This window comes from Condylura cristata, unplaced genomic scaffold, assembly GCF_000260355.1.
Source record: "Condylura cristata isolate star-nosed mole 26May11 unplaced genomic scaffold, ConCri1.0 scaffold00035, whole genome shotgun sequence".
Taxonomy (NCBI): Eukaryota; Metazoa; Chordata; class Mammalia; order Eulipotyphla; family Talpidae; genus Condylura; species Condylura cristata.
Window position 1 is genome coordinate 15,323,096 of NW_004567136.1, and position 10,712 is coordinate 15,333,807.

A 10,712-nucleotide genomic window follows, 5' to 3' on the forward strand; every position below is an offset into this window, starting at 1 on the left:
GCCTGGGGCGCGGCACCCTGGGCCCCTGGACCCAGCCCGTCCCCGGGCCTCGGCCCCTGCCCCTCCGGCCCGAAACTGGCGGAAAGGAGACCCGGCAGGCAGTCTGTGCAAAGGAGCCGGCTTTATTCACAGCCTCAGTGGGGCAGCAGGGACCGAGAGCTGCGCCTCGTGCTACACTGCTGGGGGCCCCGCAGGGTCGGGGACACATCTGAGCCAGGGTTCACATCCAGTCGGGCCACGCCGAGGTGCAGCTCCACCCCGTGGACAGGTCAAGCGGGACGCCGAGTCTTCCCGGCGGGGCGCGTCACTTCTGCAGCAGGTGCACCAGCAGCCTCCTGTACTGAGGGGCACAGCCGTTGGCCGGGGCGCGGGGGCAGCGGAGCGCATTCTGCCAGCCATGAGGGTGGGGGCCCAGGGGACCAGGCAGGGGCAAGCTCAGCCTCTTCAGCACTTTCTCCCTCCCCCCAAGGCCAGCAGGGTCAGGAAGTCCAGCAGCCCCCTCTGGCCCTGTGCTCAGTCAGGAGTGCAAGGATGTGAGATGCAGGGTGCTGCTCACGTCTGTTTCTGGGGCCGCTGGCCCCAGAGCTCACCGCTGAAGCCCACTCCCCCGGCCCGAGCACTGCTTCCTCTGGGATCCCCCAGTCTGCAGTTCCCAGCCAAGGCCAGCAGCCCCCAGGTGACGCTGGCACCTCCCTGCGGACTGCAGCCCGCCCAGGTGGGGCTGGTGAGCAGGAGGGTCAGGGACGCCAGGTGAGGCTGGGGCGGGACCTTCTCCTGTCCTGCGGAGCACGATGAGCTGGGTACACAGGGGGTGCCCACTGCAAAGGGCTGCCCCGGCACCGCAGGCCGAGAGGGGCATCGCTGGGAGCCCCAGGTGGCGTCCTCTGTGACCAGGCCGCAGGCTAGGGGGCAGGCGACCTGTCTGAGGTCACACCAGTCCTGGGCACTAGGTCGTGGGCTTCACAGACCAGCCCTGGCGGCCTCACACCGCCTCTGCTGCCCAGCCACACCACCAGGAGCAGGGCACCAAGGTGCTGCCTCTGCCAGGCTGCGGACCGAGGCGCCAGCCTCCTCGGAGCTCCCAAAGCCCAGGCGTCAGGGATTTGCATCCAGGAGTGCTTAGGCTCCGTCCCTGACACCCCAAGACTTCTGGCTGTCACGGTTGGGGGGCGCGCTAGTGGATGGAGAGCAGGGGTGCTGCTGAAGGGGCCCTGCCACGAGCCCAGGGTGGCAAGAGTGCCAGGCCGGGAACTGCTGCCGCTGAGGCTGCTGGAGGTGGGGACTGTCTTGGCTGCTGCTGACTCCTCCCCCAGGGTCTTGGCCCCAACTCCCAGCACAAGAGCAAGAGGGTTCGGCAGCACCTGAGCCTGCGGCCAAGTGAGGACAGCTGTGGCCCTGGGACTAAGGGTGGGTGCTGGAGGGTGTGGCCCCCAATGGGCGGCAGTGGGAGTCCCTCCCTGAGCATCTGGCTCCCCGGGGCCCATATCCGCCATACCCTGCCCTCAAAGCTGGGCCCCGGGGCCGCTGCACCCCAAGTCTGGCTCACCGGGGGATGAGGTGCTGGGCGGCCGGGGCTCCTGCCCAGCGCTTCCTTCAGCAGGAGGATCCTGAGCAGATCCCGACTCAGCTGCAGCTGCTGGCCCCTCAGAGCGGGCTGGGGCTCGGCCCCCAGTGGGAGCAGGTTGGGACGCTCCAGACTCTTCTTGCCCATGAAGTGACCTAGAAAGGAGGTGGCAAGGCGCAGGAGCCGGGGAGCGGGCAGCAGGGATCCTCCAGGCTGGGAGGCATCCCCATGTCGCTTGGGCGCCGCAGTTAAGACCTTTCTTTCCTACAGGTGCCAGAGACCCCTGGGTGGCAACAAAGGCCCGCGGCCTCCCGGTGGGGGCAGGGAGGAGGGTGCAAGGCCGGGCTGGGAGGGCAGAAGCCCGGCAGGGCTCTGGGGGGTGGCAGCGCTCAGCGGGCTCCCCTGGAGAGGGGCCCGGCTCTGCCTGAAGCTGCTGCGTGGTCCCGGAGTCCTTCTCCCCATCCCCAGCTCAGGGGGGTCCCGCCCCGCCGCGGGCTGCGGGTCTACGCGGGACTCACCGGTGGCCCAGAGGCTGCCCCGAGAGTGCACGCGGGTCCTGCCGGCTGCGCTGCGGGGCTCCTGGAGATCCCAGGCAGGGGAGGCAGCGCCGGAGGCCAGCAGAGTGAGGAGCAGGAGGCGGCCCAGCAGCGGGGCGCGCCCCGCCCCCCGGGTCATGCCTGCAGCGCCCAGGCGCCCAGGCATCCGCCCCGTCCGCGTCCCCTGGCGTCTGGGCTGCGGGCTCCCGCTCCGGGCTCCCGCTCCGCTCTGGCAGCAGCTGGGTCTCCGGGCAGCTCCCGGCTTTTAAGCCACGCCCGGGGGCGGGGCCTCCCCGGAGCCCGCCCGCCGCCCAGGGACCCTCGCGCCTGGAGTCCCCCTCCCCCACGAACCGGGCCGGACAGCCTGTGGGTCCCTCCTCTCCCTCCCCAAGGCTAAGGGGCAAGGGCGCCTCCATGCCCCCCTCTCTGCTCTGGGCTGGTGGCCGGGGCGGGTGATGGGCTAGGAAGCGCCCCCAACCCCTCACCCTGGCCTCTGGGCAGGGAGGCGCAGCCCCCCTCGGCCGGCCTGCTCCCCACCCCCAGCCACCCAGAAGTTCTTGGAAAGAACTTTTGAGCCACCAGAGAGCGGCACCAGGGCCCAGGGCAGAAGCCACAGGCGCGGCGGGTCAGGCCCAGAGGTCTGGGGCCCTTGAGGAGCCCACCCCGGAGTGGGGGCGGACCCCATCGCCTGGCTCAGCCCCTGAGGCCCTGGAAGGGGGCCTCGAGGCCGGCACTGCTGCCCAGTCCAGCCCCAGGGACAGGGCCCGCCCGCCCACCCGCGGCAGGTCCAACTCCCCACCTGGCAGGCGCAGCGCTCTGCACTTTGCGGTAACCACCTCCCGTGCCACCCCCCACCCGCCTGTCTGCTCGCCCCTCACACACCCCTCTTCATTCATGCGCATCACAGGGAGCCCGCAGGACCCCAACGAAGCTCCTTTCTGCTGGGAGATGGCGAGCGGAGCCAGATGCCACCTGGGGCCAGCCTTGGGCCTGCAGGGCCCCAGTCTGGCTCCGCGCGGCACAGGGGAGATGCTGCCCCCTAAAGCACACCCCACCTTGCCATCGCACATGAGCATCAAGTTGTTTTCACTACTCCGGGGGAGGAAGCGGTCAACCCTCTTCTGCAGGCCTGGACCTTGGTTCTGCGGAGAGCCGTGTGCTGGGCTCCAGTGCGGCCAGGACCTGGGAAGGCAGAGGGCAGCAGCCGCCCGCCAGGGCCAGGCCCCACGTGCACTCTGAAGCACGGGGAGTGCAGAGGCCTCCTCCCTGCCATGACCAGAAGTGCGACGGACGGGGGCACCGCGGGGCCAGGGGCGCTCGTTCCTCACCGTCCCTGCAGCATCCTCCAGGGCCACCTGTAGGGGACTTGCGGGACAGACACCCCAGAAGGCGGGTACGGGTCGATCCTCCTGTAGCCACGGAGCAGGGAGCCTGTGCGAGCCTGGCTGGCCCGACGCGGGCAGAGCGCGGCTGGCGGGCAGGGCTGGTCTCCGCGGGGGCCCTGAGGACGCCGCTTGACTCGAACGCACCTTCTCTGCAGCAGCCCTGACCGTCGGGGGCTATCAGGGTCACTGCGCAGCCCCAGGAGGGGCCTGGGGCTCCGCCGCCAGCCTGTCTATTGCCTTACACCCCGCCCCAAAAAACGGGGCGACTAGCCCCCAACTCTGCCCTGAGCAGCACCGCTTTCCCAGCAGACCGCCCCAGCCCGTCAGCTCCTTTCTCCCGTCAAGTAGCCGTGTCTGCAGACGCCGCTACAAACTCCTCCGGCCCAGGCAGGCGGCAAGTCTGGGCCCCCCAGAGCCCTGCCAGGGACGAGGGGCGAGGAGGGCCTGTCTCAGGACTCGGGGCGCCCGACACACTCGGGACGACGCCCCGGGGCAGAGACCAGCCCTCGGCACTCAGCCGCCTTCCCAGCTCCTGGGCATCTCGCCGTCGGCCTGCGCCCGCACGAGGGCCAAGCCCCAGCCAGGCCCGGACGCCCGGACACACACCCCAGGGTGACGACAGTGTGTTCCATCCGGGGCTCTCGGGGCGGCCGGTCCCAGGAAGGGTGACAAGCGCCAATTCGCAGGCCGAGAAGGAGTGGACGGGGCAGCCGCAGCCGCGCCCGCGCCCCAGGGGCTCCAGAGGGCCGCGCTGCTGAAACGGAACCGCGGAGGGCAGTTTCCACCGGAACCCCGAGGCCAAGCGGCTGTGCTCACGCGGCCTCCCTGACGGCCACACTGCTCCGCCGGCCGATCCCGGTACCCGGGCCACCTGCGCCGTGGCCGGCGGGCTCCCGTCTCCCCCCAAAGCCACAGCCCGGCAGACCGAGCTGCAGGCAGCTGTCTACAGGGCAGCGGCCGCCCACCGCAGCGCGGCCACACGGAAACCCGCTGCTGCGACGGCTGCTTGGTAAGAGGGAGGCGGCGCGCCTCCCTGCCCCCACTGCCCTGGCTGCCTCCCCGAGCACCCGAGCCGGCCCGGGGCTGTGCTCGGAGCCGCGGACGCAGCAGCTGGGCGGCCTGCACCCCCACCCGCTCCGGAAACTGAGGCAGACGGGCTGAGGCCTCTGGCCCTCGGGACGCAGGGCCACGAGTCCAGCGGCAGGCCCCTGGACACCAGGGGCCGAGAGCTGCCGCTCTGGGGCTGCGCGGACGCCAGCTGTGGTGGGCACCGGCGGCCGCGGGGAGGGCAGGCTTCGGGCGCGTCCGGCCACACAAACCAGGTGAGGGTCAACAGGCAAAGTCCTTTATTTAAACTTCTGAAAGGGAAGATCCGCGCCGCCGTGGTGTGGCTCCGGCGCAGGGCTCGAGGCACTTGAGAGGAGCCTGGCTTCAAGATACAAACACTGGGGCTTTGGCTCAGCCTTTTCATATAAAAAATTCACTGATGTACAAAAACGCGCACGTTGACCACGACAACGTATGAAATCCCGCGACCGGAAGTCCCCGCGGCGGCGAGCGGGCGGGCCGGAAAGCAGCGCCGACGCCGAGGCCTGGCACCCCCCGGACGGCCGCCGCCTACTCACGGTGCACCAGCACGAACAGGCCCAGCAGGAAGAGGACTGCATACTGCGGGCGACAGGCCGCGGTCAGGGGGCCGCAGGGCGCCGCCCCCAGCGCCGCGGGCAGGGCCGCGCTTACCTTGAACTTGGGGTAGTCGTTCATGAGGATCGTCACTATCCCGATGTAAGGGACGAACCTGCGCGAGACGGGGTGCCCGTGACAGCTGCCCCCCGCCGCCGGCCGGAGCGCCCAGTCCGGCCCCCGCGGCCGCAGCCCCGGCACCCCCACCGCAGGCGCAGCCCGGCCTCCACTCCACCTGCGACGGCCAGAACCCCGCCTGGAGCGGAGGGCACAGCGGGGTGCTCACACCGCGCGGCCGGCAGGCTGCGTCCAGCGCACGAGCGCCGGCCAGGCCTGCTACTTACCCCCTGGCTCTCCCCACCACGTCCTTTTTCTCTAGCCAGTGCTGTCCTTGCTTATAGAGGCCTCGGTCATCCACGGCGTTGTTATCCCCTTTGGTCAGAAACTTGATGTGTCCGTTTTGCCTTCAAAGAGTAAGGAGCCGGTCAGCAGGCCCCTCCGCGCCGGCCCCGTCGCGGTCTCGCGAGCGCAAGCCGGCGGGACCATGGCGGTCGCCGCGCCCCCGGGAGAGGGGCGTTGGGGCCAGCGCCGGGGCGGACGCCCTCGCCGCTGCGCGGAACCCCCGCGGCCCCGGACATGGCCGCGGAGCAGATTACTGGCGAACTGCGGGATGACCCCAGGCCGGAAGGAACAGGGACACGTGCAGGACGAGACTGCAGGCATCACCGAGCCAAGCGGGGGAGGAGCTGCTCGCAACCTGACTCCAGCAAAGTGCCAGAACAAGTCACGACAGAGACGAGAAACCGAAGAGGCCAAGACATCACTGTCCGCCTCGTGTGCTGGCCCAAGCGTCCCGACCAGAGGGCCTGAAAGGCGTCCAGGACTCAGCGGCCAGCACTGCGGGCGGGGGAGGACTGCGGGGGGCGGGTGCCCGGTCCCCTCCGTCAGCGCACTGGGAGGTCTCGGCCTCTGAGACACACGCAGACACAGAGGCCGTCAAGCCAGAGCCCCGGCCGGGCCCGCGCCAGCCGGCCTCGCCCGCTGGGGCCTCACTCAGCCGCTGGCCCTGGCCCAGCAGGGGCCCCTCTGCGCGGGTTCAGAGAACGGCATCTTCCTACTGGCCAGAAAGCTGCTGGACTCCACCAGAGAAGCCTGATGTTTCTGGTCATTCAGAACTAAAAACAGACACCGTGTCCCAGAGCTGACAGTTCCTCAGCAGCGCCAGGGGCCTCCGGGTGGCGACCTCCGGAGGGGAGACGGCCTGCAGCGCCGCAATGACCACCCCCACCCGGGCCCAGGGCGGGGCGGGCTGACGCGACACCAGCTCTGCTGAGGAGACTAAATTGGGAGGTGCAAAGGCAACAGGCCCGTTAAAAATGAGGTTCCTGTTAGAAAAATGCAAATATATACAGAGAAAATTCATCTCACTGGCAACTCCGTAGGCGACAGAGTCTGAGAACCTCGGAGGGGGCGAGGGGGCGGGCCGGGCCACCCAGAGGCGGGAGGGGCAGGCGGACCGCCCGGCGCTGGACAGGGCCGGCCATGAGGCCGCCCCGCCTGTGAAGGGGGGCCGAGCGCTGCCGTCCCCAGCGCTCCTGGCTCGTCCGGAGAAGGCGGAAGACAGGACGCAGCGGGGGGAGAGGGCTCAGGTGAGCCTTCTCGCGTCTGTGGGCACGAACACCCCGCGCCTCCCGCAGCGTGAGGAGTGGAGAATTACATTGACTAAATTTAATTCTCTGAGATTTTAAACTGCGGCACTGGCCTCCCTGGTGGGGAGGGGTGAGTCTCCGCTGAGGGCGCCCGGCGGGGGATGACCCCAGGGCGCAGCAGGGCGCCCCGATGCAGGGGACCCGCCCGCCCCGCCCCGCTCTGGCTCTGGGCGTCCTCTCGCCCTCCCCACGCCTCCAGCGCACCTCGGCTCTTCCAGCATCCTGAACGTGCAGCCCTGTCTCTGCGGTGACCAGGGAGCGCGGGGGAGGCGCCTTCCTGGGCTGGTCGGAGGGCGGCAGGGCCGGCCCGGCACCCGGAGGCAGGTGCCTCGCCCGCCCGAGTGTTCACGAGCCGACCGTGTGGCCAGAGGCTGAGCGGAGCCCAGCGGGGCGGCGTGGCGAGAGGCCGTAGGTGCGCCAGACTGGAGATCAGCAGCTCGTGGGCGTCTCTAGGGTCAGGGGTGGCCTGATTTTCTGTCACTTCCAGTTCACACACTGCAGTGAGGACTCAGCGTGAAGGAGGAAGGCTCACAGGGCAGAGGCTGGGGGTGCGGAGACAGAAGCTTACAGACTTAGAGAAACACACACCGCAGGAAGTAAGTGGACGAGGAGGGGGGGGGCCCTCCCTGGGGCGCAGGGCTACGCCTCAGCACTGTGAGAGAAGCTGTCGCAGCCACGGCAGCCAGCGCGACCCTGGCCGGGAGTGACCCACACGGCGCAGCGGACTCCTCTGGACTGGGCCACTGTGTGTGTTTTGTTTTTTTTTTTTTAAGATTTATTTATTTATTCATACAGAACCGGGGTACAGGCCAGAGATGCGGAGGGTGAGAGGATTCACCAGGGACAGAGCGGGGAGCAGAACAGGCAGATCGACGAAGCACACTGCTGAGGGGAGCAGCGGGCGGGTCAGGAGAGGTCTGCCGCGCCCTGGGGTCACCTCCGGGGCAGGCGGGGATCGAACTCATGCGGAAGCGGCTTTGACTTCTTAGTGCTGTGCTGTGACCCGCTGCGCCACCCGGGAGGGCCCCACTGTGTGTTTTGATCCATCCGCCTGTCCTGCTCCCCACTCTGTCTCTGGTGATTCCTCTCACCCCCACACCTCTGGCCTGTACCCCCGTTCTGTACGCATGAAAGAACAAATCATTTTTTTAAAAAGGAGACATAAGAGGCCAGTGATCACATCCTACCTCTGTTCTTCCCAGAGTTCAGAAATTCACTTATCTTTTAGGATTTCTAAAAATGTGTTTATGCTCACAAGAGCTGGGGTGTAGACTGGAGGTGAGGGGCTGAGAGGACTCCCCAGAGCAGAGGGGGCAGTGGGGAGACAGGAGGGCCTGCCGCGCCCTGTGGTCACTCCCTGGCCGGGTGGGTGACAGCCTGACAGCGCCGGGACGTACCCCTGTGCCGGCAGGGCCGGGAGGCCAGGCGTTTCCTTCAGACACATTCAGAGGAGACACATCTACGCCGTCACACGGCTCCACGCGAGGACAGCGCCAACGTGCCACGCGATGCCGACAACCAGGCGTGTCAGCGTCACCCCGCCCCGCCCGCGCAACTGGAAACTTGGGTCTGCCTGGCAAAGAAGCCTCCAAGGGGAGGCACGAAGAGCCTAAGATAACCCACCACAGACACCGACCGGCTCCCTGGGGTGACGCGCCCCACAGCACGGAGCGCAGCACACAGCCGCAGCACAGGAGGCCCGGCCGAGCCCCCGGTGACAGGGACCGAGACCATCAGGGTCTGTGTCAGGGCTTTTCGAATGGCAGGCGTCTGAAGGGACACGGCTGCTGATGGACCCGCCTGAGACATGCGAGCGGCTTTCCCACAAAGCCTCGGGGACGTCCGCCTCAAAGCCCACACAGACAAAGCGAGACCTCGAGCCCTCCCGGCAGCGCTGGGTTTAACCTGACTCCCACGGAGCCCCCAGGGAAGCGGGTGCAGACAGTGCAAGCTGAGGCCCTGGGGACCCCCGGCTGAGGAACCCAATACGTGTTCACAAAATCCAGACAACAGTAACCACTTCGAGCTAGAAATTACAATCGTGAAGTCAGAAAAACAAGCGGGGTAAGATCCTCACGTGACCGCAGAGACCCGAAGCCCAGCCGCGAGAGCCCCGGAGCCCGCTGAAAAGCAGCAGGGACGGTCCCTCCGTGAGGGGCCAGCGCGGCCTGCACAGGGCTGAGCAACACGGCGGTTACTCGGTCTCCCCCGCTTCAGCCCGTGTTCTCCAGACACCCCCTTGCCCTCCTGCTCCCTTTCCTTCCGCGCTGGAAGGCCCCTATCCGGAGCAGCGCAGGTATGGAGGGGCAGGTGAGAACTGTGACCTCCTGACACCTCCATAAGCCTTTGCACCGGTGGGGAAACCGAGGCCGGGAGGTGCAGGAGCTGCTCCGTGCCACCCGATGGCATCCTGGGATTTACAGGGTCTTTTCCAATTCTAAGATGCAAATTTAAAACAGTGTGTTAGGTCTCAGGAATTCTCCCTGGAATTTGAAAAATCTGACACATTTATTCTTACTTGAAATGTCTGTTCGACTGTCTTAAACGAGTATTTTGTTCTGAAGACGAGGGCTACTTTCTGTCAGACAGTTCCATTTAGGGTCAGCCTTTCTGCCATGTTTTTGGGGCGCTGTCCACAAGGCCGCTGAGAACCCTCCAGGAAGTGAACTAGTAACCAAGTCAGCGTTCCTGCAGCCCAGCCTCGGACAGGCATAAAAGTGGGTCAGAAGACTGAGGCGCCCTCCCCTCAAAGGAGACGCCACCAACATTAAAACAGAGAAGACAGTTTGCACGTACTTTTCGTGAATCTTCAGGACCCGGTGCACTATAGGGATCTCCCTCCCTTCTATCCTGAAAACAACGATCTCTCCCACTCGTATGGGATCTTCCACTCGGTTGGTCAGGAAGAGGAGGTCTCCTCTGTGAAACGCAGGCTCCATGCTGCCACTGGGGAGGAGAGGGGAGTGACAGAGGAAGAAAACCGGAGGTTAGATTCACTTTGCAGATGAGCCAGCCAAGCCCAAGAGCACCCCGTCGGGAGGCGACAAATGTATCAGCATAAAGGGGGGCAGTGCTCAGAGCGCGTCAGGCCTCCTCGGTTCCCAGCCTTCACTAACTGCTCCGATTCTGAGCAGCGCCCTTCGGAAGTGCTCCATCTTGAAAGGGCAACGCTGCTAATTCCTTAACCTTTTAAAATTTCAAGTGACAAACAGAATATTAAAGAGTGAACTTTAAAAATGCCCTATTCTCGCTTCATCTGCAAGCGTTAACCACGTTCAAATATTCAGACGAGAACCGGACCCGCTCCTGCCCTTTGCCGAGATGCGGAGTGAGATGACCTATGCTTCCAGGCTGTGGAGGAGAACATCTCCCCACGTCAGAAAGGCCAGAGGAGCGGGGGGTGAGAGGACTCCCCAGAGACAGAGCGGGGAGCAGGACAGGCGGGTCAGCGGGGAGACAGGAGGGGTCCACTGGGCCCTGTGGGTGCCCCCAGGCGGGGATCAGACTCAGGCCACAGGGGTGCCGAAAGCTTCAGAGCGCGGACTTAACCCGGGCCACCAGGCGGCCTGTTTATTTAGTTTTAAAAGAAAAACAAGGAAAATCAAGGGCAAGAGCAGAGTTTTGGGGGTATTGTGGCCCAAGAGGTTCAGAAGTGAGGAAAGGACGCACGTGGTGTGGTGTGTGAGGACGAACTTCTGGGGTGTCCTCTCGCCCGTCGACCCAACGCAAGCTGCCCAGCGCCTGCGGCGTCCGCACTGACCGGCGCGGCCCTTCTGTCTGACGCGCCCGCCCGCCGTGTCTAAGGAAACCTGAGCTCCGGGCCCAGTGGCGGGGC

At 66.4% G+C, this 10,712-nt stretch overlaps 3 protein-coding genes across 4 annotated transcripts in view; all 3 read right to left on the reverse strand.

The window, feature by feature from the left end:
• WDR73 (WD repeat domain 73) overlaps positions 1-208 on the reverse strand; it is a 5,348-nt gene extending 5,140 nt beyond the window's left edge. The window contains exon 1 of the mRNA XM_012732692.1: positions 176-208. Coding sequence (XP_012588146.1) covers positions 176-208 — 33 coding nt within the window. The remainder of the gene's footprint in view (positions 1-175) is intronic.
• Positions 60-2,835, reverse strand: NMB (neuromedin B). Of its 2 annotated transcripts, none has more exons than XM_012732661.1 (3): positions 2,083-2,835; positions 1,547-1,719; positions 60-335 (listed from the first exon to the last, which is right to left on the reverse strand). In XM_012732661.1, exons 1-3 carry the CDS (start codon positions 2,264-2,266, stop codon positions 270-272), a joined length of 423 nt encoding a protein of 140 aa, XP_012588115.1. In that variant the 5' UTR covers positions 2,267-2,835; the 3' UTR covers positions 60-269. The 2 variants fall into 2 exon arrangements, with proteins under 2 accessions (XP_012588115.1, XP_004693166.2); XM_004693109.2 differs by having other exon boundaries at positions 60-340.
• A 1,973-nt stretch (positions 2,836-4,808) lies between these two features.
• SEC11A (SEC11 homolog A (S. cerevisiae)) overlaps positions 4,809-10,712 on the reverse strand; it is a 12,743-nt gene continuing 6,839 nt past the window's right edge. The window contains exons 3-6 of the mRNA XM_004693110.2: positions 9,674-9,823; positions 5,513-5,632; positions 5,226-5,283; positions 4,809-5,153 (exon numbers count right to left, since the gene is read on the reverse strand). Of these exons, the coding sequence (XP_004693167.1) occupies positions 5,103-5,153; positions 5,226-5,283; positions 5,513-5,632; positions 9,674-9,823 (379 nt within the window). The 3' untranslated portion in view covers positions 4,809-5,102. The remainder of the gene's footprint in view (positions 5,154-5,225; positions 5,284-5,512; positions 5,633-9,673; positions 9,824-10,712) is intronic.

Coding starts and splice junctions, on each gene's coding strand:
- NMB (XM_012732661.1), bottom strand. CDS start 2,266: ATGCCTGGGCGCCTGGGCGCTGCAGGCATGACCCGGGGGGCGGGGCGC. Junction 1,720..2,082: donor GGGCAGCCTCTGGGCCACCG/GTGAGTCCCGCG, acceptor CCTCCTTTCTAG/GTCACTTCATGGGCAAGAAG. Junction 336..1,546: donor GCCCAGCACCTCATCCCCCG/GTGAGCCAGACT, acceptor CCCTCAGTACAG/GAGGCTGCTGGTGCACCTGC.